The 27,783-nt window shown below is 44.9% G+C and overlaps 1 protein-coding gene across 1 annotated transcript in view; it reads left to right on the plus strand.

Moving 5' to 3' along the window:
• Positions 1–27,783, plus strand: part of MAD1L1 (mitotic arrest deficient 1 like 1) — a 377,764-nt gene that overhangs the window by 167,089 nt on the left and 182,892 nt on the right. Inside the window, exon 13 of the mRNA XM_084271156.1 lies at positions 22,359–22,415. Coding sequence (XP_084127282.1) covers positions 22,359–22,415 — 57 coding nt within the window. The remainder of the gene's footprint in view (positions 1–22,358; positions 22,416–27,783) is intronic.

Raw genomic sequence — 27,783 nt, forward strand, 5'->3', positions numbered from 1 at the left:
CTTCTTTCACGCGCTTCATCTTCCTTCAGACCCCGGTGACCTTGTCAAGTCAGGGAGCTATTAGTTTCCTCCCCTCCCTTTTACACCTGCCAGTGGCTGTGTTTTGGGAGAGCACCTTGCAAATAACCCTCACATCAGCGAGGAAGTCAAGTCATGGAGGGACTTAATGATTTGTTAAAGATGTCAGTCCCTGCTCGGGGGTAGAAGAGTGCCTCTTAAAACTGGTTGATGCTGCAGCAGAGCCTGTCTCTGCGTATCAGAGAGTTTCTGTTTGGTCGAACCAGATTTTAAAACTCAATTCCTTTTTTTTTTTCCTTTTTGGAGGAGATTCCCTATTTTGGATCTGTCCTGAAAGTTAGTCATTGATCCAGAGAAGCAGTCCGTGCTGCTGCCTTATACCAGAGTCACTGTGCACAAACCTGCATTGTGTTCACTACAGGTAGATCTTTACAGCTATTTTTAGAGTGTGGATGCTCTGACAGTTTAACAATGGCTCTAACTCAGCAGCTCCTGGGGACCACAGCTAACTGCAAGCAAGCCTCCATCACTCTCAAGAAATGAGAATGTCCTGGCACCGACTCGCATGAAGTAAATTAAGTAATTAATGCAATATCTGTATTTCTAGCCTATGATAAGCTGCTTTATCGTCAAACCCCAGTTGCAGAACAACGAGCAGCCGTAAGGACCCTTTTGCTGCTCTTAGCTGTGTGTTGAAGTAGGCTGTTGAAGTGCATGGGACAGAAAAGCATTTTCCATTTGCTGCTCTCTTGTGCTTTGAGTGTGGTTAGAACAAGGGGAGACATTGTAATTGCCATCACCTCTCATTGAAAGTCATGCTCCTGATGGAGATACAGCCTGTGGAATGCTGCTGCCAGCTCTCTTCATGATTAGGTCATGTCTCGAGTCTCTAAAACTTTCTATCAGCAGTGGCAGCAACGCAGGGACATTAGGATGGACTCTGCTGGCTGAAGTGTTTCAGTCTGCGGGGAGGGTACCTAGGTGAGACCATGCTGATACCGTCAACCTGTTGTCCAGGTGTGATGCCCAGAGCACGTGGGAATGTTCCTGTACTTGGCCTCTGAATGATCTCAGTTCAGCCCCAAGCAGGTTGATAGGTACCAGCAACAAAAAGATTTCTCCCTCCCCCCTGACAGTATTCTTGGTATTCCCAGTACTCTTGGTATTCTCAGCCTCTTCTCAGTGTCTGTGGGGACAGGACAAGGGGCAAAGGGTTCAAGTTGGAGCACAGGAGGTTCTGCACTAATATGCAGAAGAACTTCTTCATGGTGAGGGTGACAGAGCCCTGGGACAGGCTGCCCAGGGGGATGTGGAGTTTCCTTCTCTGGGGATATTCCAGACCCGTCTGGACGCCTCCCTGTGCAACCTGTCCTAGGGACCCTGCTTTGGCAGGGGGTTTGGACTTGATGAGCTGTTGAGGTCCCTTCCCACCCCTATGATTCTGTGAGTCTGTGATTCTCAGTGTTCCTGTACTCGGCCTCTGAAAGATCTCACTCAGTTCAGCCCCAAGCAGGTTGATAGTTGCCAGCAACAAAAAGATTCCCCGTCCCCCTCTCCCCCCAAAACTACGTTTCTCTGACAATAGTCTTGGAATGAACAAATCTTCCTGTAGCCTCTTCTGGTGATGGTATGAATATCCCAGCACAAACAAGGCTTGACCTAGGGAATTGGGATTAACTTCAGATGTACCTGGCTGTAGGAGACAAGAAACAGACAAGCTGGGTCTAAACTCCTGGAGAAGATTTAAAATTGGGTTCTTGCTTAGTGGTGTTTTGGGAAGAGAAGATAACTGATGTGCGGTTGTGAGTCATGTTGACCACAGTAGAACAGGGGAGAGCATTTCCTACGGTGTTTAAAGCACTTCACCCTGGAAAGATTGCATGCCTAGAGATACAGGCTTTGCAATTAGATGCCTTTAGGTGGAATAGGAAGCAAGAATCCATGTGGAATGGGAGCAGTGGCCCTGTTCCCAGCAAACAGCAGCAAAGGTGTTGCATGAAAGAGCTGGTTTTGTGCAGTGTGGTGGGTATCGCCTCCTGCTGTGAGTGTGCAGCTGTGGCAGTGGGGAGCTGAAATCAGGTAGTGTGCTGGTAACGTCTCTTCCTGCACAGGTAGAAGACAGGGGGAAAAAAGCAAGTTAAGAATCTTTTGGGAATGGTGTGGGAAGAGGTAGAAGAGGTACCTGCCAGCTTTTCAGCAGGAAGGCTTTGGCAATGCAGAAGAATGTTCCTGTTGGTCTCCATCGCCTGCTGTTGGAGGGCAGGCAGTGTGGAGGGAAGGGCTGGGAGTCAGTGCAGAGGCTGCTGGGCAGGTTTCCAGTGCTGTTCTCCACAATTATAGAATTGGGGCTTTTTTGGTTGGTTGGTTTTGCTTGTTTATTTTAATGTGATGTTAGAGAAACATCCAATAACAAGGACAAACAGCATTCTACACTTAATTCAGTGATTTAAGTTCTTTGAATCTCTTCCAAGCTAGAAAGCTTGGTGATTTTACATGTCACTGGTTGCATTCAGTACAGCCCATCTCACTGCTGGGCATGCCTGGTAGCAGGGTTTGTCTTTGGGGGTACTCCAATGATCCTCAGGCGGGAATGATCAAAGCTTCCCAACAGACACCAGGATACGTGGTCTCTCTGTGGAGCAGGGTGAAGGGATCCCATTGGAGGCAATGCCACATCCTCTGGAGCACTTCCAGCCCCAAATTCCTGAAGTGTGTGGTATGTGTTCATGTGACTCACCACCTGCTGAATATCTTGGTGCCTGGCTCATTAGGGATGGGGAAAATTGGGCAGTCCTGGCCATCCTCTCTCCAAACTAAAAATGGGTTTTATGGGATGTTCTGTTTCCAGAGGTGCTCTCAGACCGTAGGCCTCTGCAGAGACATAAGGTTGATGTTAAATGTCTCCTCATCATTAGATCTACTACTCAGGAATATTCTTGCATTGATGAAAGCTTTAACAGCCTCTGAAACCAACTAGTTCTGGGGGAGAAAGGAGGTAAATGTCTTGTGGAAAAAAGTAAAAGCTGAGATTGAATGTTTTATGTGGAAAATGACACAGAAATTTTAGCTGTTCCCTAACTCTGTGTTGTATTAATGACATTAAATAGTGCTTGTCTGGGCGTCTTAAGGGATGCTCTGAACTTGTTGAGATTTGTTGATTTTTATAATGATTGGATTTGAATTCTGCAATTTGTAGTGCTTCATTTCAGAATAATTACATAATCTCTGCATAATTTAAGATTTAAACTAGGTATTTCTAAGTGTTTTCATGTCATCTTTTAATTCATAATGATGGTCTCTGATAAGAAAGAGGGATTAATATTTTTAATGATTATTTTCTATTTAAAAACATGCTGTAAAGATTCCAGAGATTTCCTGCCCTTGAAGGGCCTCCACGCAGGCTTGTTACATGGCTCAACGTGATTCTGTGTGCTCCAGGTTAATGGGATTTCAGCAGAACTCTGGAGCAAATAGCTACTAATGCATAAACAGAAGGAGCCCTTTGAGAAAACACAAAGTTAAGCTTGTTCCCATGCTCCTGTAGATCTGAACTTTGTGAGGATCATAAGACCTGCTTTAATATGTGTAATATGGTGATCGTGGCAATTAGAACAACCATTGTTACTGTCTTGGTTTTCTTTTTGAAGCCCATTGATTCCTTATTTTGGCCTTAATTGTCAGTAGTAGAAGAGGGGTTTCTTCAGGGAGCTCATTAGTCTAAAAAGCCTGGTTGAGCATAGTGCTTGAGCACGGTTGATTGAATGGTGCCTAAATGGAAGACCCAACTGCAGTCATTTTATTTCAGAAGATCCAGGATTATTCACCCTTAATACTTCTCTGTAGTTGGGCACTGTGTTTGCTCACACATGTTCACCCTCTCATAGGCTGCAGCATCTCTGCCTTCCAACCTCAGAGTATACAGAGGGAAATAAACCCCTATCTCAGCTGCCACCACTTCTGCTCCCTGTGAATAGAGGTTGTGGAGTCTCCATCTCTGGAGATATTCAAGACCCATCTGGACACCTATCTGTGCAATATGAGCTAGGGAGCTGCTTTGGCAGGGGGGTTGGCCCTGATCTCTCGAGGTCCCTTCCAACCCCTGTGATTCTGTGATCTCCATTGCCCCACTTGGTTTCATGTTAAGGCCACGAATTAGAGCCCGGCAGCGGTGCAAGTCCAAACTTGAAGAGAATTTGAAGGAAGGTGGCTAGAATCCTCTCTTTATTTTCCTCTTTTTCACTTAAATGTGACTCGCCTGCTAATTTTTGGGAAAGGCTGGGAAGAGAGTGAGGGGAAAATGCTGGCTGATAGCGGGTTTTCACCAAGCTGTGAATAAAAACTAAGCCATTGATATAGATCTCCTCTGTTCAGGGGTGGTCTGAGTAAATTGGAAGGAACAATTCCGTTTTCTCAGAGGCTTTGCAATTTATCTATTTGCTTTAATCAGTGTTAATGTCAAATGGGCTTTGATTGTGCTAAAAGCTTTTCAGCAAAACAAACTGGAAGTCCTCTAAGTTTTGGAATAAACCACAGCTTTCCTGTAATGCAGCTTGTAATGCTTTTTGTTTGCATTTTCTTTGTGCTGTTTAATAAAGCGGGCGGCACTACGTGTGCCGTGAGTCCAGCTGTGTGGGTCAGTGGCGCAGAGAAGAAAGGCGTGGTGCGTGGAGTTGACATATTGAACTGATTTAGGCTTTCAGTTTGTTTAAACGGCTCTAATGGCCCTAGCTTTGATAGATGGACATTCAAATCTCACTTCTATTCAAGACCACGTTAAAACTGGAGCTGATTTCTGGGTGGAAGCATTGATTTTTATCTATTCTGTGTTCCTGCCTCCGTTCCAACTGTCAGACTTCCAAACGCGGGTCCTTGTAACACCAACTTGCCTTTCCTTTTGGAAAATCGTACAGGCAGCTCATTTTCCATTGGAAAGCTGATTCCTGGAAGAGTTACTAAACCAAAATATTCTGAATTGTTAAAGGAAGTCAACAAGATTACACGTTGCACTGTTGGTATATAAAGCCCAATGAAATACTCAGTAGCTGTGAATGCGAACTGAGGAATTATTTTGTGGAGGTTATTTTAGGTAGAGTATCTCGTGTGATGGGAGAGGATTCTGAGGCTTCTTAGTGTAAAGACCACCGTGTACATTGTTTATGTCCACAAAGAAATGATGAATATCTGTATCAGTATTAATTTAAGGGACCATCTCTCAAGAGCTCACAGACTCTAGATTTTGATTCTTCGAGGCTGCGTGGTGCAGTTGAGAACTGGCCTGATGGTAGAGACCATAAGCCAGTGATCATTATGTAGCAGATATTATTGCTAAGATAGCTGTTACCAACACCTGTCTTCAGCAATTATATTCTGACTGCTCTTAATTGTGTTAGCAGTTCATTCAGATGCAGCGTTCTTTGCTTTGTAATAATCTAGTTTATTCCCTTTTATAGACCATTTCAGGACAGATCAGTTCCCTGACCTGATTTCTCAATTATTCAAATAAAATGTGTGTTCCTTTGACCTCTGGGGATCTTGTTACACCTAGCAAGACAAGGCTTCTGGTTTCTGAGGCATTCTGTGACCTTCTGTATGGAGAAACTTCAGGGCAGTTAGGAGGGATGCCTCCATGACTGGTGCCAAACCTGCATTTCTCTAGGTGGGAAGGTTTGAGCAGTGGTTAAACCATCTTTGCTCGTTATTTTTCTGCCTTGCATGTGGGTAGGAAAGGGGAAGGTGTCCTGCTTTCAGCTAGAAGGGTACCTACTTGCAGAGTACCCCCTTCCTTGTTCCAGAAGCCTCACCTGAAGGTACCTGGTTTTGTGTCGCTGCCCTTCTAGTAGGTGGAGATTGCTGTGTCGGTGCCATTTGCTCAAAGATCATCTGAGTGTACTTAATTGTATCTCAGCTGCGGCGCGGCGGCACGCAGAGCTGCTGAAAAGAGAGTTGTTAGCATTATGTATGGTATTTATTTAGAGTCACTCATTGCGCTTGGCAGCGGCTGCCTGGGGGCTTGTGATGAGCGCAGAGCTACCTATGCAAATGTATGTAATTCCTGGGACTGTTTATAACGGTATAAAATACATGATTAGTCTTAAATTCTTTCAACATACGTGATACCAAACCTATCCAAGCTTGTTTCAAAGTGGTGGTTATTTTTTTTACATTATTGTTACTCTGGAAAGTACAATGTAAATACACACCTGTGTACACACGCTACATACGTGTTCCTGGAGCATGTTCAGGACAATGTAGCTAAAGGACTCTAGATGACTGACTTAACACTCTTAAAATAACCTGGTGTCCCAGGCTAATCCTCCAGGCTTTTACTGCTTTGCTGTTTACATACATTTCTGAAGGCAGCAGGTGAGACCAGCACAGCTCTATGGAGAAATGACATTTATCTTCACTGTGTGGCATGACCTTACCGTTCATAAGCAGTGTTTCCTCTCAAGATAACAAGCACCTTTTTATTTAGGGCAGGCAAAACCCGAATCCATTGTGTCTGGTATCCCCAGCCTGCCAACGCTTCAGTCATTACAGCAGTTATCGCGGATGCTGGTGTCTGTTGCATTCCACTTGCTCCTTGGGTTCTGCTTTTGTTTCTGAACAGTGAAGGGGATTGAGAGTGGGGAGTTTATATACCCTTACTGTGAGACCTCTTCCACAGAGCCTAGCATGGACAAGGAGCTGGTGTTGCCCTGAGGTCAGCTGCTTTTAGGTAAAGGTGAATCACAGGATGCTTTGGGTTGGAAGGGGCCTCAAAGATCGTCTAGTTCCAACCCTTTGCCAGTGGCGGGGACACCCTTGCTAGACCAGGTTGCCTAAAGCCCCATCCAACTTGGCCTTAAATGCCTCCAGGGATGGGGCTTCCACAACCTCTCCAGGCAGCCTGTTCCAGTGCCTCAGTACCCTCAGAGTAAAGAATTTCTTCCTAACGTCTAACCTAACCCTGCCCTTTTTCAGCTTGAAGCTATTCCCCTTGCCCTATCCCTGTACTCCCTGGTGAGCAGTCCCTCTCCCACTTTTCTGGAGGGCCCCTGTAAGTATTGGTATGCCGCTAGTAGATCACCCCAGAGCCTTCTCTTCTCCAGGCTGAACAAGCCCAACTCTCTCAGCCTGTCTTCATAGGAGAGGTGCTCCAGCCCCTGATCATCTTTGTGGCCTTCTCTGGACTCACTCCAACAGCTCTGTGTCTTTCCTGCACTGGGGACCCCCAGAGCTGGACACAGTACTCCAGGTGGGGTCTCACAAGAGCAGAGGGGCAGAATCCCCTCCCTTGACCAGCTTCTCATGCTGCTCTTGATGCAGCCCAGGACATGTTTGGCTATCTGAGCTGTCAGTGCAGTGAGTTTGTTGTCAGTCAGCACCCCCAAGTCCCTCTCCTCAGGGCTGCTCTCCATCCATTCCCCTCTCAGCCTGGAGTTGCACTTGGGATCTTCATAGCTGTTTTCCTGCTCAGTTAAGAAGGAAAAATATTAAGTATGAACAGAAAGTTAAAAAAAAATTGTTCACAATTTTGACTTGCAAATATTTACAGAAGTAGCTGTCTGTCGTGCTTCATGTCACCTTACCCCAGCTCTGCCACTTGATTTAATTTTGCCTGTGTGTACTCACCACATCCCTTGTAATGCCCATCCGCCAGCCAGCCTGTACATGCCTCTGCAAGAGAGCTCCCAGCCTCAGAGCATCCCATGCTGTGCGATGGAGGAGCAATTCAATACATCTTGTACCTTTGTGGCGGGAGCTAATAACTGAGATTAGCTTGGCATACGTTCTGACTCCTTTCCTTCCCTTGCCAAATGGAGATCTTTTCTGTTTCTATAGCACGGCTTTGCTAGACAGGCATTCAGGTGCGAGGAGACGCAGAGGTTTCTAATGGGACCATCAAGCTGTTTCACCTTTTTGCCTTGTCAGGCTGCATTTGCTGGAGCGAGAAGCGATTCCAAGTTGCTGGATTGCTTTCCTGAAATGAATTGCAGTTTGGTTCGCTCAGAGAAGATAAACACTCGCTTCTCAAAAATATCAGCCTGTCTGGCATCTTCCATGGCAGTCTCAGCAGAAGGGCCAAGGAATGAATGGACCATGTCTAAGATAAAATTGCTGTGCTCCCTCTGGAGTTAATCCTTTCAGCCCCGAATTGAGAAGCGCTGGTGGGGCAACATAAGGAAATGGGCACTTCTGTTACTTGGCTCTGGCTGTTTTACGGATAAACAAAGGATTTCAGCCCCAGATTGATGAATCCAGCACTTTGGCCCCACAGTAACTCTCCCACAAGATTTTACAATGAAAATTAAACCTGAGGTTGGCAGAGACAGAATACTTATCCGGCTCAGGTTACGCAAGGATGGTTTGTTTACTTGTTCTGTTCCTGTTGCTGCAGTTGTTTTGGTGGGTTTTTCTTTGAAGTAAGGAAAGATAGAAACAGGAGGAGTTTAAAAGTTTGGATTACAGGCCATTTCAATTGCCTTCTCCTCCCTAAAGTAGCAAATTTTGAGGAAGCTGTAGATCTGTGCAGTGCTGCCACAGGATGAGCCTCTGTTCCCACAGAGGAGACGGCTTTGAGGAGGTCCTGGGCTGCTCACTGGACAAGATCTGCTGAACTTCTCCATGTGCTGGAGCAGTGAAGGACCTTAAAGCTAGTCAAACTCCTTGGAAAGAGAAACCAGAAGGTTTTTTTCTCCTTAGATTCTGAGAGTCTCCTTCAGGCTTGAAAGAATGAGCATAGGATTAAGAGAAGTAATTGAAAAGAACGATTAAGTTGGCTGCTTTGATGAATGCCGGAAAGCTGGAGACTGAGGATGTTGTGGGCAGTCAGACTAGCAATGGGAGAGAGAAGGGGTGAGAGCAGACAGGTTGGAGCAGGAGTTGTGAATTATTATGAGAAACAGTTACTCCATGTTACAATATGGAGTTCATTAGAAATTTTCCTGCACATGCTTTCCAGAAACTGGATCCTCTCTGGGAATGACCCGGATCCCCCCAGCTCTGTTGTTCATTCACCTGAGTGTTTTCATTTTTCTCATGATGTGGATGGGTGCTGAACTTCAATGGTCTTGAGTCCACTTCTGTTTTGGATGACTCTTACCACAAGACGGCTGCACAAACACTTCCAGTGCTTCAGTGACTGTGCTTAGTAGTATATTGAATCTGATATGTAGAAAAGACTAGAAATGAGTCTGAGATGGCTCACAGGAGGTTGAGTTTTCAGAGAAGACTATTGATAACGTAAAAGCCTTCTTCATGTTGTGGGGATCTTCTGAGCATCCTCAGTATTGTCACAAGTATGTTTTCCCTCTGTACTCATGGTTTCAGAAAGCAGTTCCATCATGAGGTTGAGCCCAAGGGCTGTTTCTGAAGGAACTCCACCAAAGTCAGCATTGCGGTTGGGTGTCGTGTGTTCCATGGGATGGATGCTGCCCTGGTTGCCTCTTGGTCTCTCTGGTGTGCCTTTTCCCATCCCTCATCCTTCAGTCCTCAGGGAAAACCAGAGCCAAACCATATTTGTGCCCTTCATACGTTTGCACGCCTTCTTGTCTTTATCCCTCCTTCCCACACCCTGTTATTATCTGGTTCTTTATATTTTTACCACGTTTCCTCTATCTCATTCCCCACCCCCTTCCCAACAAACGAGTAAGCAATAACAAGAGAAAACAAACAAAAAACTGTCTTGCTGCTGGTTCCTCCAAGTGCTTCCTTTGTATTTGTTGCCTATTTATAGATTACTCATTTAAACTGCGGTGGCAGTCAGTTAGAAATGTGGTGAATCCTTCTTTCAAGAGCGTGCCAAGAGTGGATCTGTGTAGTTTGTTCGCCTTTTCTTTATGAGTTTTGCTGGAGCCTCTGCGCCGTGAGGAAATTCCATGGGGATTTGTTTAATTTAAATAAATTCTCAAATAAAAGTAGAAGAGTTTTGCTCCTCTTCAAGGAAGTTAGAGGAGCGTGACCATGGTGTGCAGGGATGTTTGATTTCAGTTGAGGGTGTTAAAAATTACATGATTTCTTTGCTTCCAGTTGTCATCTTGACAGATTTCTCTACTTTTTCAGTGTAAAGACTGTCTTTGGACACAAGTAGTGTTGACCTCCTCTACCCACCTAAGGCAAATTCTGGCTCTGAATCCTGTTCTGTTTGTGGAAAAGCAATGAGGTATAGTATTGGAATTGTAAATCACTGCAGGCTCTGTGGTGTTGCAAAGGCCACATGAACGTTGTGCTTTGGTTTTGCCTTTTGTCGAGCGGGGTTGGTGCTGACCATCCCTGGTTCCTCATGGGGACTTGGAGAGGTGGGCAAATTATACTGGCACATCCCAAATGTGAGTTGTATGTGAGACACAAGTATGGCACAGGTGAGGTGTTGCATGAGATGTTACGTTCATAAGCTTGACTGGGATTTTGCTGGCTCCATGGGACATGCTGAGGTCTGGAGCGTTGCCAGGGCTTTGAACTGCAGCTTATCTGTGGGGAAGATGGAAGACACTTGCGGGTGTGGAAGCTAGAAATCACAGAGTCACAGATCATGAGGAGCTGGAAGGGACCTTGAAAGCTCATTCAGTCCAACCCCCCTGCCAGAGCAGGATCACTCAGACTAAATCACACAGGAACACATCCAGATGGGTTTGAATGTCTCTAGAGAAGGAGACTCAACAACCTCTCTGGGCTGTGGGCAGCATTCTCCTGCAAGGGCTGGAGCTCTTTGTGGGTAGGTAGATGTTAGGAAAAGGCTCTCTGCCATTTGCTTTTTAATGTTGCACGACTGGTACAGACTGAGAAGCTTTTTTGCTTTTCCAAAAATCAAATACTGTTTTAAACAAGGTCTCTGCATTTCCCAGAGCCTCTGCACAATGGTCTTAACAGCCAGCAGCTGGAGAGTTTGCAGGGCAGGGGGGTGTGACCCTTTTTCCTTCCCTCCTTACTGTTCTTTGGTTTTATGCCACAATACCCTGTCAGGACACCCAAGGCCAGGCAAGAGTCCTCTCGGGGGGGACTGACCCAGACAACAGGTATAAAATTCCAACAGAAATCCCTGCTTGACCTCCAGTAGGAATATACCTTCTGTGTCGGAGAGGAGAGTCTCTGCTAAACTCACCTTGCTTGCAGTGCTGTACGGATGCTACAAGAAAACGAAGATAGAGGATGAAGGAGGAGAATTGCCCTGTTTGTGTTCTCATCTCACCTCCCCTGACAGAACCTGAGTCTTTGCTGTGGACCCTCCACAGAGCAGCCGTGGGCACAGATCAGCTGTGCTTAGCACACGGTGACATTTGGAAATCCTTGTCTGGAAGGGGAATTGAGCGATGAGCTTCTGCTAATTACAAGGGCTATGTTTAAAATATAATGTTTGCTTTATTGAGCAAAATCCCAACTACGCACCCAGACTACAGACTGGAAATAGTCTGGCAGCAGAGACGACAGGTCCTCAGCAAACACCTTCCCAAGGCAGCAGCAAGGGCAATCCGAGCATCACTTCGTCACAGCAAACATTGCACAGTCTTGTCTGGGGGGTGATTGTTGTTACCTAGCAACTTCTGAGAGTGTTGGAGATCTGTTGGAGACCCTCCGAGGCTTAGGCACTTTACCCACTGTTTTGCTTGATGCCAAAAATACACTGGGTGCAATTTTGCAAGCCAAGGGTAGTGCAGGCTTCAACCCCTCCTTGACCTTTATTTTAGCTAGCACAACCTTTGCAGAGAACCCAAACCCAATTAAAATTAACCCAAAAGAAAAAGAAGTTTGATTTAAACCTGGATCTTTCCTTCCCTGATGGTGTTGGCTGGCTGGCTCACAACTGTCACATTGGGAAGTGTGCTGACACGCCTGAGGGCTCCTGTTGGGAGTGTGTTTGTGGGGACAGCAGTGAGATATAGTTAGGGACAAGGCTCACAGCGCACACATGCCATTAAAGACATCTTTTGTGAGCTATCACTGCACAGCACCAGCTGCCAAACAGCCTTGGGCAGCGTTGAGGAAGGTACAGCCATTGAGTGCTCAGGGGTGCCGAGGGCAGCGTGAGTCGTTCAGTAACCTTCTTTTAATAGTTAGAAAGGTTAATCAAAGCAACTGCGTATTAGGAGACTTGTATTAAAGAAAGCTACAGCTGTGCTGCTGCTTTAGCTTCTGATATTCTTTGTTTCATCCAGCTACAGGTCTGCTGGCTGGGGTCTCATCCACATGCAAACCTCTCTTCCCCACCACTGCTCCCACTTGGGGTAGAGGCTTTTATTTGTACCGCTCTCACCCCAGTTTGCATTCAGATTCTGGCTCTCCTGGAAAGCTTCTTTTTACTCACAACCAAATATTAGTGCTTCTCTCTGAAGACACTGGCTATCCACTTTTGTCTTCAGAAGCCTTGCCCCACCTTAGGGGTGTAGAAACCTCTCCTTGGCAGGCAAGAATATTTTCCCAGTATTCAACTGTCAGCCTGCTGAAAGGAAAATGTTGCTTTATGGTTGGTAGACTGACAATAACTCTTTATACCTTTTAATTTAAAGTGACGCCCTCACATAAAGCATTAGAACAGTACTGTATGCAAACACGGTGCCTGGTTCCAGAGCAGATATGAGATGACAGTGAATTGGGGTGAGTACCCTTATTCTTGACTTTGAGAAGTGCGGTGACGATGAATCACTCCTAGTGATGAGATGCAGCAGTGCTGAGTCATCGGGCTGAAATTAGAAGGGCTTTTTTAGGTAGAGATGTAATTCCACCATTTTTTTTCCTGATGAATGGATAAGAGTGAACGTTTTTGTTGGCTAATTTACAGACTTCATCAACTAAATGTCATTTCTTTCCCTCTAGTTATCAAACCTAGTTGGAGGCAACTGACAGGGAGAAGACCTAGATCCAGGGAGGTGGTATTGGAAAAACTGTAGGAGTAGCAGGGATGTTCACAATTTGGTGGAGTTCTCTGAGTGTCATGTTGCCACCACTTTAGTTCTTGAGATTCCACTTTTGTGGGTTTGGTTAGTGCTAATGTTTCACAGGTTGGAAAAGACCTTGAAGATCGAGTCCAACTGTACCCATCCTCTACTAAACCATATCCCTGAGCACCTCATCTACCTGTCTGTCAAACATATTCAGGGTTGGTGAGTCAGCTTCCTCCCTGGGCAGCCTGTTCCAGGTCCTGACAACTTTCAGTGAAAAATGTTTTCCTAACATCTAATCTGAACCTGGGATTCTTTCATCAAGGTAACGTTTTGGAGCCTGAGCTCATTCTGCTGATAATCTAAAGAAGAACCTCCACTCCCCCACCACCCCCACCCCCTCAAAAAAAAAAAAAAATAATTGCTGGAGTCAAAAATTTGCCAGAAAATTAAACAAATGCACAAACATTTTCCCCCTCTTTCCCCATCCAGCTTCGTTATTGCCTCTAATAGCAAAGGATTCTGTTCCCATTAGCTGCTGTGGCTTCTGCCTGCCAGGTCAAGAAGGGTTAACTCAACCTGGAGAAAAACATCGTGCTCACCAGATCTCAGGATTACTGGTAGTACCAGTTTTCAGATCATGGAGATAGTGAGATTCTGAGAGGTGCTACATTTGTTTCAGAATCCCATCCTAAGATTGATCACAACAGAGCAAAGTTAATTCTCTTTAGTGTCCTTCAAATGATATGTATTCTTTTCCCTTTTTTCTCCCGTTTCCCTGGGGAATGAGCCTGATACTCTTAAAGTTTTTTAGTTGCTCTATTAATAATCTGTTTTACTCCTGGTGTAAGATTTGTGGTCATCCCTCAGTGGACAGGTTTTCTGCAGGGTTCTCTTTCTGCCATTGGGTTAACATCTTGCTGGGGAGCAGCAAAAAGAGAAGGGACCTCCTTGCTCCGACTGCACACTCAGCTGCTTTTCAGAGGTAGGAATATTCTCCACAAGGAGAACATTAGTGGCAAAGGCTTCTCTGATGGGCCTTCCGGAGATAGGGAATGACTCCTTTGGAGAGTCCATCAGCAGCCAGCAGTCACTCGTGTGTGTCCGGGAGATGCTGTACTGGCCGACTGCATAATGCTCACGGCAATTGGCTTGGCAGAGTTTCATCAGTCAGGCTGCCCTTTGCTGTTGAGGAAGCAGCTGCAAACTCACATTTTTTTTTGTTTGGCAATGTATTCCCTCCCCGGGGGCTGCAGCACCGTTTGATTAGGATGGAGGGAAGGAGACCTATCGCCAAAGTGTATTATTCCCAGCAGAGCCCTGCTAATCTTCTGCTCTCTGTGCTCCGTCTTAGCGAGGAGCTGAACGAAAACACCAAGGGAAAACAGGAGGAGAGAGGAGTTGCTCAGCTGGGCTGTTGCCCCCTGGTTTTGCCTCAACTTCGTCTTCAGCTCAGAGAGTAAAACAACAAATGCTTGCTCTTGTTTTGAGATTTTTTTGCAAATCTGATGCTTTTTTTGTCACACAAAAAATTTGGTAACACCCAAGCCCCTTATTTTCCTACCTACCTGCTTGCTTTGTGTCTCAGTCCAGCATAAAGCAGCCCAGTCTCCAGGGACCCATCTGTCCCCAAATATAATTTGCTTGGGTACCGTGTTCCTTACCTGTCGGCATCTGCCTGGGAGATTATGCGAACAGTGTTGATGGAATAGATTTTGAGAAGTTCTGAATCTTTCTCCCAAGTTTTACATTTTATTGCAGTGGTGAAGGTCACCTTTGCTTTGAGGATCAGGGAGATTAGGTTACTGCCACCTCTGAACACGGAGACGCTCGAGTTCTCCATTAATATGGTGCTTAATCCTTTTACTGCCCGAGTGGTGTGGCCCATCGGGTGCATTTGGTGTCAATAGTGGCACCTTGTGCTTGGAGATTACCTTCAGTCACATATTTTTGGATGGTTTTACAGAGGGAATATTACTTTTCCTGTTTTCCCTCCCTCTCTAATGTAGTTTGAGAGAATTTCATGTGTTGCCCGGGTGTCTCAGCATTTGTTAGGCAGAGTGGGGACAAAAGCTGGGTCTTTGCTGCAGAAGTACCTTCAGGGAGGACCAGTGACTTGTCAGAAATAGACATACTCAGTTTTGGCTTCAAATCCTGTTATCTTGGTATCAGTTGTTGTGTAGGTACTTTGTTTGCACCTCTTTCTTACAGCATAACCAGTGAGAATTTGGGGTGATTTCATTATAACAAGTTTACTGTCAAGATCTCTTGATGTTACTAAGTGACTGTGCCTCTGAAAACAGAAGAAGAGAGATTGGTCTGTCCTTGAGACTGAAGAGCAAGAGAAAGGTTTGGTTATTATCTCTTTGTCCAGTAAATCTTGATAGCATGTTGACAGGAGCCCATATCTTGCAGATGTTTTCCCTGTATCCTCAGTAATTATAACTGTGACTTCAGCGATTTTTCAATTTGCAGCATCATTTTTCTGTTTAGCGCCCAAGAGCTTTATTTATCCTTCGCTTTGGAAACCAGCTGCTTTTTGGCTCTCACTTGGGGGCGGCATTTCCCTGCTGCACATCACATCCAGTACAAAACTGGTTCTCAAAGAAGTAGCAGCTCTTGAGGGGGATTTATTTTGATGAAAAACACCCTTTGCCGCTGTGCCTTCAGTCCCCGGGCGCTGCGGTTTGATGTGATGCCTGGGAGCGCGAGTCCCTGGAGATGCGGGCACATCTTGCTTACAGGCATTCTAGTTTCCTGTCTTCTCTGTCCTTGCTTGGGGTTAAGATTAAGGACTAAATTACATGGAAAACCACATAAGCGATGGCCTGAGACCCATGCTTTTTGTTGAGCTGTAGCCTATCCACATGATTTAAATGGTGTTGGTAAGTAATGGTCCCTGTTTTGCCTTTCTGCAAGGCAGAGTCCATGTTGCTGCATTTCACAGACATTTCTGAAACACATTCCAAAGTTGGCAGGGAATTTTCTCCTTCACTTTGGCATCAGACTGAGCCCCTGCCACCTTCAGTCCAGCTCCTGTAAGGAAACATGGTGGATTTGATGCTTCTGAGATACCACCAGACTTTGTTCGTAGCTGTTATTTCCCACTTTATAAAGGACACGTTTGATTTTATAACCAGGAGAACTTTCTTGAGAGAACAGCAGGATTGCATCTGTAAAGCAGCAAGGAAATTATTTAGCGACGTCTGGTCTTAAACCATCCTACTGATTATGATCTCAACTGATGCAGTTCTGCAAAAGACCCATGTTTTCATCCACAAAGCATGAAAATACTTTAAATTAGAAATGACCATTTAACCCTGTGTAATTTTGCAGTGTGCTTCAGAGATGCTGAAACAATCCTGTACCATGGTAATGGTGCACTAATGGATTGAAGGCGGAAGGTATCGGCTCGCGCGCTGTAAATGGGTATATAACTTTAAAGGATAAACAGGCAAATGCATGCATTAACTGTTGGAAGTTGAATCCCACGGGTGAGATTTCAGATTGAACACTAATGAAAATTTCATTTCAGCTCTCACAATATTTTAATATGCAGGATCACAGTATGCAAATAAACCCAAGTCTAACTGCAAGCGGCTGAGTTACTTCTGTCTCGCTCTCCGCCACCCCCATAACTAAAGCTGTCAGTGGCTTTTGTGAAATGAGAGTTTTCCTCCTGTTCTCACTCCAAGCCAGAATCTTACAAAAATATCTTTTGTGAGAGAATTAGGGATTGCAGCCTTCTCTGCAGAGTATTCTCATGATATTCCTCTGTTGTTGTGTGTAACTCATCAGCGTGGTGCAGGGAGCTACGTGTGTTTAAATTGGTGATTGAATTGTAAGCGTCCCAGGCGGTGCTCTCCTCCTCTGAACTGTCCTGGGGGTATAGCCATGTTTTGGGGTTTCCTTCTGTATCACAGCTGCAGTTCTGATGCACCATCTTTTCCTTGTATCTCCTGAAGCTGATGAAAAGAGGTGATATTGTGGGTTTTTCTTCTGTTCTTCCACAGCTTACGGCATACAGATAAGATGCAGTGCCTTGGACTGGGCTGTAGGTCACATCACATTTCAGCCAGACATTAAGGCATCTAGTTTGAACAGAGGAGCTTTGTTTTATATCTTCTATTGTAAGTTATTAGATAAATAAATTACTGGCAAATTACCAGGGAATGGGGCGAGGGGGGGGGAGTGCAGCCAGCAGAAGGAAACAGAAATGATTTGGCTTGTTAGAACATATCAGATTGTGCATTTCTGTGATTGGAAACATATATCCTTGTAAGTTTAAATTGCATCTTAACTTCCTTAAAGAGGAGAGGCAAGAATTTATCCTCCAAGTTAATTAATTTGAAATAGCTATCAATTAACATTATACCTAAATTCGACAATCATCACACTTGAATTTGCATACAACTGTTGCATATGAAGCAGTGCTGGGGTGTCCTGGGCTCCAGCAGGCAGCAAACACGCCACGTTGCAGCTGCATCGCTGCTCTGCCAGGCTGAACATCCTCCTCTCCCCCTCCCCGTGCCATGGTGCTGCCCTGCCAACGAGTGCCCTTCCTCCTGGGCATCCACAGCCAGGGTTTGGAGCTGGGAAAGCACAGCCCTGGAGTAGGTAGCTGCTTGCACTGCCAGGTATTTCACCCTGACAAAGAAGAATTAAAAATGCCTCTTTTTAATTTGAGGTAGAGAATGTGCTGCTTGTCTCTCTCCCTTGTAAAGCACCTACATTGTATTAGTGTGATTGTTAAGATAATCATGTTTTTTGATGAAAGCAGAAGACTAAGATGATGTTTCCAAATGAAGGTTGTTTTGATTTATTCCCAGTATGCAGCAAGCATAATTTTGCTTCCCCAACTCTCTTTGAAGCAAGCTTTAATTTTATGGCTTTGGCTATTGCTACTCCTGCGCTGTGCTGTACCTATGAGCTATTTAATGTGCAACATCGAGGAGTAAATTAATGCAGGTCCACAAAGAGAGCGCTTCGATTTGCTAATTGCTTGTAGAGCGGAGGGTATTGTTGTGGAGAGAAAGACTGTTCATTAGAGATTGAGTAGCTAATTTTTTCCTACGAGCCAGTCACACATTTGAGCTGTTTGCCTCTCGGTCAGGGCAGTCGGCTCACGTTCAGCCCCCAGAGAAGAGTGTGGGGCTGTGGATGCATTCGGTGTTAACACCTGCACCAGAACCACCAGATTGCTTTAGTTTCATTTATTAAACCCTCCCTGACCAACCTCCTCCAGCACTGACTTTTGGAAGGTATAGAAGACAAATTATTGATGCAGGGAAGCAAGCTAACCAATTCAGAGATGTCTCTTCAGGAGCTGAATCGGTTCCTCTCCTTGGAAACCATTCCTGCTCCTCTTTCAGCCCTGAGCCGCTGTATCCCAGCGAGGCCGGAGCACAGGTTATCTTTCCTCTCCTGCCGCTCTCTTTTGAGGATGACAGTAGCACTGACAGTAGATTAGACTGTGTTGTCATGTAAGATGAATGTTTTGAATTGACAAACCCTTTTTTTTTTGAGGCTTAAAGTAATTGAGTGAATACTTGAGAGATTTTGTATTTTTTTTCCTGCTTTGCTGCTTGCTTTACCTGGTTGTGCCGCCTTCAGGGGGCAAATTGAACTTTACAGGTATTTGTGTATCTGATTCTTAATATCTGCTTATCAGATTCCTTAATGTTTGAGCTCAGTGATCTGTGAGAACTGAACATGTGTATTAAGTAATGAGAATTTCCTTGGAGCTTTAAGTTAACTTTTATGGACAGTCTGGAAATTCAGCACGCAGGTCTTTCCTACTGAGAGATTCACAAGATACGAAGGTGAATGTCTTCCCTTGAAAAGCCCATAAACCAGACTTGAGGTACATCTCAGCAGGACATTGCTTTTTCCAGTGTGAGACTTGGAGATGGGACTGGTGAGCAGATAAACCCCCATTCCTGCTGGCACAGGGCTCAGGGACTCCTGAGCACCATCTCCAGTTAGTCCTGAAAAGGTGAATTCCAAGAAACAGTATCACCAGGTTGGAAAAGACCTTGAAGATCATCAAGTCCAACCGTACCTGTCCTCTACTAAACCACCTCTCAAAGTACTCTCACCTACCCATCTTTTAAACACATTCAGGGATGGTGACTCAACCTCCTCCCTGGGCAGCCTGTTCAACATGATGCTGCATCTTTCAGGTCTTTCCCAGCAAATCTCTGCAGTGGGACTGGGTACAGGGGCTCAGCATGCTGCTGGGTACTGGTCCCTCTGCAGCTCCTTCCTGACGGGGCCGTGGTGGCTGGCAGCTCCTCCAAAGCACTCTGATGAAGTGAGGTGTGGGGATAAGTTCAGAGCCTAATTTCTTCTTCATAATTAAAATTGTGTGCATCTGTCATGCTGCTGGTGATTAGGTTGTATTTTCTTGTGGCCTAGAAGGAATATGGCAGTGAATCACTTTGCAAGCAGCTGTCCTCTAACAGCTGAGCTAGGTTCAATATTTGATTTAAGCTAATAAAAAGTCTGGGGTAGGGCTAATGTTTACAAACTGGATGTGATAAAGCATTCAGATCATCTGTTTCACAGCCAGGCTAGAGCAGGCACAGGGGACCCCACTGCAAGTTTGGGCATGGGCTTGTTGTTCTGTGTCTGCCTGAGCCGGGAGCCAGCGGTTGGAGGGTCCCTGCCCCGGTCTGTGAGTGCATCACACAGCATCAGCTGTGCTGGCAAAGCCTCCTTGTTTCCAGCTGTATCACTGTGATGGCTCTGGATGCATTAAATATGTCCCTTTTGCTCTTCTGTGAGACTTGTAGTCAAACCATACGTTCAAAAATCTTTTAATCTTCATAAATCATTTCTTCCAGCAATCTAGTAAGTTTAGCTGCTGTTCTCTGAATTCCCACTAGTTAGCTGCTCTTTCCCTTTGAGATGAGCTGCCTAGAAATAAATGCAATGAAGAAAACCTGCTTCATGATTTAATTCTTATCTGATTGCTTCTCCAAATCATATTGATCTGCTGTTATCATGCTGCTGGCTTGGACTTGCTGTTCAGGTTTGCCCCTAGGTCTCTGCTGGCAGAGCAGCTTGAGAGGTTTGCATTTGGTTATTTTCCCCAAGCTGTATCATACATAAGATAAATTATAGAATATTTCCTGTTTGTATTTCTGATTCCTCCATCCCTTCATATTATTTTTCTCCTGTCTAAAAGCTTTTGCAGCCTCTTCCTGAAGTAAAACCTGCCAGGGTCTTTTTTATCCTATTTTTTTCTGAAAGGTTTTGTGATTTAAAATGCTTTTCTATTCACCCAGTTAAAGAGTTTCCTAGAATACTGTTGTCTTGATATTATGAAGGAAAAATATTTCTGCTGTGAAGGTGATGACCAAAGCTTGGCAGAGATTGCTCAGGGAAGTTTTAGAGTTTGCGTCCTTGGAGATGCTCAGAACTGAGTTGGCCAAGAGCCCTGAGCATCCTGACATAGCTGACCCTGCTCTGCGCAGGGCATCTAACTGGCCTCTTCCACTTGGAATTACTCTGTGATTCCACAGAAATCTGTACTGACAGTGCAGACCCAACAGAGACATGACCCTCAAGTTCAGGAGTGGTAGCTGCTGTAAGCAAATAGGTAATTCTTTAAAGGTTGTTACATCTAGTTTAGAATAGGCCAGTAGTTCCCACCTGAAGATCATCTTCATATAGATAAGGCTAATAAATACACAGCCAAGTTGTGGGTGGTGGTGGTGTGTGGATATAAGCTATTCAGGTGTTTTGCAAAGGCTGTGCTAGCATCTCAGAAATAACGTCGCTGAGGGGATGTTTTCTAATTCTTCTCCACGTGACTCCCTCCTGGTTCCATCCTGCTGGTATAATTCTACCTGATTCAATAGTAGCAGAGAAAAAAGTCTTTCCCAGATGCTTGCAAATTTACTGTTTCCTGATGTTTCAGCATCAAATTTGGTGATAATTTCATTTTTTTTTTTCTTCTTACTTCCTTGTACGTGTGCTCTGTGTTTGGTTGGGACTGGCATCTCCCGTGGTGTTTAATGAGCATGTTTCATTTCCCAGTGCCAGGTCCCAGGTTTGTATTAAAACCCTTTTCAACTTACTTGAGGGTCTGTTCCTTAAATAATGTCACATCATCCCAGGCCCTGCACAGTGAGGACCTGTAACTTCTCCAGTTTCCACTGCGTTTTGGGGCTGGGGAGGTCTGGAACCGCTTGGTTGGTTCTTTGCAAAATTGAACTTCTGCTGTGCTGAACCCTGAGACTGTAATTTGGGTGTTTGCTTGTGTTTCAGTGCAGTTAGCTTTCAAAGCTTAATGCTTTCCTTTCCGTTGTAATAAAGGGCTCACTATTTGTCTGAGGTTTGGATGTAGTACTCAAAAGACTCATTTCATGTGTGGCAAGAGATTGTTAGAGGGACTCTGGGGGGTTTTAATGAATATCTGCTTGAAATCACAAGCACTAGTTTGTAGGAAAGTTTTTTTTTCCTTTTTTTAAGATCTTGTCTTGTTTGTTTACATTGTTTAAATTTGCTTCTCTGCCATCGGTGGTGACTATTTTTGGGGCTTTCTTCTAACCAGAGAAAGGCTGATTACAGGCCAGAAGACTGTTGTGAAAGAAAAGATGTGGGAAGTAATAGCACTGAAGTATTCTGTGTGGCTTCCCTCAGCCTTCTTCAAAACAGCCTCTTGGTTTAAAAATCTTTTTTCATAAACAAAACTTTGCAAAAGATTCTCCTGTGAGTCGAGTTCCCATTTCTCCCCAAGTAATGCAGGGAGATTGTAAGGTATTTCTGCTCTGGTTTGAATCACAGAACCACAGAATCGTAGGAGTTGGAAGGGACCTCCAGAGCTCATCGGGTTCAACCCCCTGCCAAAGCAGGGTCCCTAGGACAGGTCACACAGGTCGACATCCAGTCAGGTCTGAAATATCTCCAGAGAAGGAGACTCTACATCCCCTGGGCAGCCTGCGCCAGGGTTCCCTCACCTCACCAAAGAGATGCTTTAAACTTCCAGCTTTCTCTTCAAAATAAAACACCTTGTGTGGGATCTTTTCTCATGGGAATTCAGCAGGGTTATGATGCAGAGAAGATTTCTTGGTAGTTTACAGGAGCTGTGGAGCAAGGCTCTGCATTTCTCTAAAATTAAGCTTGGCAAAATGAGGTGGGCTTTAGGCATCTCTTTCTGAAACAGGGAGAGGCTTCTCTGGCCAATGGGATTGAAATTTGGGATAGCTGATCCAGCAGAATTCGTCTCTGCAATGAACTTGTTCACTCTTGTGTACGCAGGTTCCAGGCTCTGTGGGACAGGGCTTCTCATGGAATGGGATGCTGGTAGGGCAGGACAAGACCCAGCACTTAAAAATTCCTTTCAGTGCTGTGAAAATCGTGATGCCTGTTGTGCCTTTATTGCTCCAAGGGGGAAGGAGGGCAGGGGAGCACAGTCTTACCCCTAAAAATCCATCTTACAGTTCATTTTCTTCTTTTTTTCTTTTTGTCTCGAAGGCTCAGCTATCCCAAGTCCTGGAAGAAGTGGGAAACCATAAGCAAAGAGCAGAGATGGTAAGTGTTCATTTCTTTTTTTCCCCTGATTGTTTTACAGAGCAGTGACATAAGCAAAGTTCAGTCATTGAAGCAGTGGCCCAGTTCCAAACACTCAGAAAGGAACAGCACTGGAAAAGTTTCTATCACTGTTGCTAGTCTTGGTGCGCTGCCTCCATACTCACCTGGAACAAGCATTGGGTGAGATCTACTGGTCTGTGTTCCTTCTTGGTCATTTGCCTTCTCTTTGGCTGCAGAAGGAGACATTTAGTTTCACACTGAACATACTCCCTCCTTCCTTGGGAGGGCCTTTGATTCAGTCTTGCATGTGCAAGGGACAAGCAGGTGACATGCCACAGAGTTCCCATGAACTAGTTTTGTATAATATCTGTTAATTTTCTGCTGGGTTTGTCTATTTCGTAGCAGCAGTTCCCTTAAGGACCAAAAGAACAGAGGCCACACAACCAGGCAGTAGGAGATTTATGTGTGGTTTCATGGCTGTTGTATACAATTCTCCATTTTCAGGAATAAACAAGGTGTTTCCTGAACCAGTGTATTTGCTAAAGGGCAAGTGGTGGGATTCCTGCAACGACTTCTAGTCACAAGACAAACCTGAGCAGTGCCCAAAACATAGACACTTGCTCTGTGCTTTATTCCAAATAAATTTTATATCTAATGGAAAAAATGGGCATGTGTCACTGGTTAGTAAGTAGGTGCTAAACAGATCCCTGCTTTGAAATCCAAATAATAAACTACAGTGCTACGTTAGTCTTCTTAGCCTTCTGCTTACCTCTCCTAGGGCACTGAAGGGTGGAACTTGCATGCCCCCACTGTGCTATGAATAGGTTGCCATATGTCTGCTAGTTTATTATATTTTTTGGGGGAAAAACTTGTGCTCCTTGCTGTTTCAACACCTCATTTTCCCTAATGAGAGTGTTAATTGATTCCAGTTCTGGGGTGGTCTTACATAGTGAGCAAACTTTTTTGTATGCTCAGCTGCTTTCTCTGGTGACGCAGGTCGGAACTGAGATTTCCAAAGAAAATTGAATTAATCCTATTTACCATCTGATCTCATTACATGCTGCCTTGTTATAGTTTTAAACTCTATACAATCAATGTTGTGGTGTGCTCACTGGACGTATTGGAGGATAAATTTGCTGTTATGTTTTAAATGTTTTGAAGCGTGTTTTTTTTTAAACATTCAAAGTTCTTCTTTCCAGCTCGTTAAGCCTGTGGCTTGAACTATTTGTTTGCTTTCAGAAGTTTGTCTTATTAAGCAGGCTAGCAGAGAGCTGGAGGATCTGGCACTTCCAGTGTTAAAGCACTAATTGGTGGGGAGCATCTCCCAGCCGCAGTGGATGAGAAGCAGTTGGGGCTTGGAGCTTATTCCCAAGGGTTATGTAGTGGGAAACTGCAGGACTTGTGATCTTCCTGCAAATCTTCCATCAATCTCCTGTGAACAGGCTGTAGTCTGTAGTGCTTTGGATGATGGGTTGCAGGTTGTGAGGGGTGGGCTTTATTCAGCATTTTGAATTTTGCTTAGTAAAAGTGCTTCCAGCAGAGGAGAAGACTGGGTTTCCACTTTTTCAGAGAAAGGTGACTTTATAGCTGCTCCTTTCACTGGTGGAAAATGCTTCTCCTCTCTGTACCCAGTTGAAACCTCCCTGGTAGGGCAAGATGTGTCACCTCTGGTCTTCTACAGTGCTGGGGTGGCAGAGGTCTGCCCCTTTGGACAGGGCTGTTCCATTAACTGCCCGGCCAACGCTTCCATGGTTATACCATCAGCCCCACTCTCCTCCCTGCCGTCCAACAAAGTGTTCTTTGCTTGGTTTTGGTTTCTCCCCTCCCCATCTCCAGAGCAGCCTCTCACCTGGGTGGCCTTATTTTTCAGACTCCTTTGAAGTTGACACTTGAGGAATTGTTTGCCTGATTTGGATTCCTGGCATCTCACCTTCCTTTTCATCCCTCTCCCCCTTTTCCACCCGCCACCCGCTGCTCGTTAGTTTGATGTTAAGCCTCGGTGGCTGGGGGGATGCAGAAGGGCTCGTCCTGCCCTGGGTGCTGACAGATGTGGATATTGCTTTTCATCAGCCGTTCTACAAACAGGTTTATGGCCCTAAGTGAAAGGGAATAAACACCTGTCAGGTGCTATCATACAGTCTGCTGGGTCTTTGGGCTGCTTCTGGGATAAACCTCTGGGGAGGTGACATTTCTACTGCCACCCTGAAGAGCGCTAATGGCTTTGCCATCATCCCCAGAGCACTGGAAATGAAGCCATGAGCTCTGGAGGCAGTGAGCTAGCTGATTGGATCTCACTGATGAGTTTGATAGGGTTTCTTGTATGCTGTGGGGAGCATCTTAGATGCCCTGGCAGAGAATTCGTTCTTTACATAGCAACATTTCAAAGTAAAACACTTGTGAGAGAAATCTGGTAGGATTGTGGTCTCCAGAAGAGAGTCCCTGCATGCTCTGCGTCCTCTGGAGGAGAGTGAGTTTGTGTGAGATAGTAAAGGGTGGTGCTTGCTATGGGGACACTGTGGGGCCAGGGCACAGGGTCTCACTGGAGGGAGGTGGGATGGACTTGCCGCAGTCCCTGCTGCTGAGCACTCCAGCACACCGTTTCATTGCTAAAGTGAGTTTACTACTGGAAGAACAAAAAAAAACAGAGAAGAAATTTAAACATCTTAAGCTAATTGCAGTTGACAAGACAAAAGCAGTTTGACTTTCCAGTATTAATTAGCAAACCCATACTAATTAGCTTGTATAAGCACAATTCATGCTTCTTTCCCTAAATGCAATTAATATTGCAACTGAAGACGTCTCTGGGCTGTGCCGCTGTATCATTAACATACTTTGCCCTAATTAGACACGGCCAGTAGTGGCTGGAGAAATGAGTTTGTGATTACAACCATAAAAAATCCTCTAATATTTTATATCCTTCAGGGAACTTGAACCTTGAATTTATTTTCTGATTTAAGAAAAATTACCCTTATCATTGTGCTGTGTAATTACAACAATGGAACTTTGATTTTCCTCTCCCTCTAACCCTTCAGTTATTTATTTTTCTCTATTCCCAGTTTGTCTTCCCGGTGTAAGGGACCGGTGCCTCCCAATTCTCCTGAGAGGTGGCACGTAGCGAGTTACCAGTGCGACATAGCTCCGATGACTTTGATGTCCAGCAGATCTGTGGGGTTTATGTTTGGTTTATTTGCTGATAGAATGCTTTCTGCTGTGAGCCTTTCTTCCCTGTGCCTAAGCACGCTTCCTCACTGCAGTTTCGGTGTACGTATGTGCATTAGTTGACAGTTTTATCAGTGCTGGAAGCTTGCTTTATCAAGGCTAGGGCTCTGATGGCTTTATCTCCAGGATATGCTGGGAGATTGCTCGTAGAGTTCACTGGTTTGTGGTCCCAGGGTCTAACAGTATGGTAGCTTAGTGCTCTGCTGGTGTGGAGCTGAGCCCTAGCTTCGCTCCTTCCAACATACTGTTTAAGGAAAACTCTTTCTTTTGTGTTACATTATTTTTATTCTTTTCCTCCCCAAGGAAGAGAAGCAGAAGATATGGTAGTTTTTCTAATTTTCATTTGCCTTTTTTCTTCTCCCTTTATAGACAGGAGGAAATTGTTTGGCTCAAGCTTGCCATTTGCGTGACGGCTGGGATCCCTGATCTTAGGCTTCCTTTTGGTCTGGTTCTGTAGCAGGGGGCATTCATGTCAGGATTTTTATTTTTAATTTTTTTTCCCCTCTGCATCATTAATCCCTGAGGAAAGTCAGCTTGGTATTAAAAAACGTATCACCTGTATTTTCATTGCCCTGAGGTGCTCTGGATATCTTTTGGCTTTCATCTTCAAAAGACAGCTTGGCCCATGTGGGCTCTGAAATCTATAGACTGCTCATTGGAACAAATTATATTTCACCCTCCGGCAGATTAAAAAGGATGGGTATAAGAGTCAGGAGAATTACTTAACAGGGTGGGAGGTAAAGAAGATTTCAAGTCCAAGAATGTAGCCATCTCAAAATGAATGGCCTAAATGGAGCATCCTCACAGAAGAAATAAAGACACCTTAAAATAAAACTAATGAATGTCCCTTGCTGCGAATAAAAGTATTTCTTAACCCTCTGCAAAGATCAGGAGACCTTTATTTAAGGGCGGCGGGTCAGGAATAAGGAAGGAGCCGAATCGTGTGTTCAGCCTGATGATACCGTAATGTTTAGGATTAACTGAAATGTCAGTGACTAGCTGCACTGATGGTTATCAGGAGAAGTAATGAAGACAGAAAGGAAGATACATGAAAGAAATCACCCTGGAGGACACTGTGTGATGTAGTTGGGAACTAGCTGTTAACTGGAAAGTAAGGTGGAAAAATCACAGAGTTTGGAAAAATCGCAACAGCCATCAGTACACAGACAGCAAGAGACACACCCAGGACATAAACCCCTGCCATTAGTGCTGGAAGAGCTCACTTTCTCGTGCTTAGATCAATCCTCCTGAGTTTGAAGAACTTTGGATACTTAAGAGAAATTCCTGGCAGGGATAGAAGTTCTGTTGCATTTCGCTTTACAGGTGATCACAGTGATAGTGTAAAAGAAGTGAGCTTTGCCATAGGAAGACAAAGCAGGGTCCCTAGGACAGGTCGCACAGGTTGGTGTCCAGACAGATCTGGAATATCTCCAGAGAAGGAGACTCCACACCCCCTGGGCAGCCTGTCCCAGTGCTGTCCATTAGCAGAAATGTAAATTCTCTGTGTTAACTGCAGTGGGATGATGGCAATTAAATGTGGGGTTACAGTACTGAACCACGGTAGTTGTAATTAAAAATGAAGCTTAGCTGGAGTGTATTTAGAACCAACAAGTATGAGAAGGGAAAGGAGATGACTAAGAGGTGCATGAGGTCTCCATCCATCAAGAGTGTTTCATCATTTCCAAACTGTTTTAGCAAGGTGACAGCAGATCTCCTTACCTTTTGACAGGTTTTGTCCTAATGCCCTCTGTGACCCTGGCAATCCTGAGAGAGATGAGTCGTGCAGCACTTGGCTGAGCAGCAGCACGGACACAGCAGTAGCTTTAGTAAGGCAACGACTCTGGGATCGTAAAGTCCAGTCCTTTGGTAGCTGAGGCACTTGCGGCATATGCCTTAGTTCATAAATTTATCAGGCCTATCTTGAACCTGCTTAGGTGGTTTGTTTCATTGCTGTCATTGAAAGATGGGCTTGGGTAGCTGAAATCTTCCCAAATCCAACAGAAAACGTATGTGCAGTTAATACCCATTTTTTCCTTGTGCTAATGTTCTCCTTAAACTACAGCGACTGTTCTTCCTCCCTCGTATTTATGCTGTGACATATTTATAGAGAGCAATTGTTCTCTCCCAGCGCTTCATTTGTCTAGGTTAA

The sequence above is a fragment of the Gallinula chloropus genome (genome assembly GCF_964237585.1).
Source record: "Gallinula chloropus genome assembly, chromosome: 15".
NCBI lineage: Eukaryota > Metazoa > Chordata > Aves > Gruiformes > Rallidae > Gallinula > Gallinula chloropus.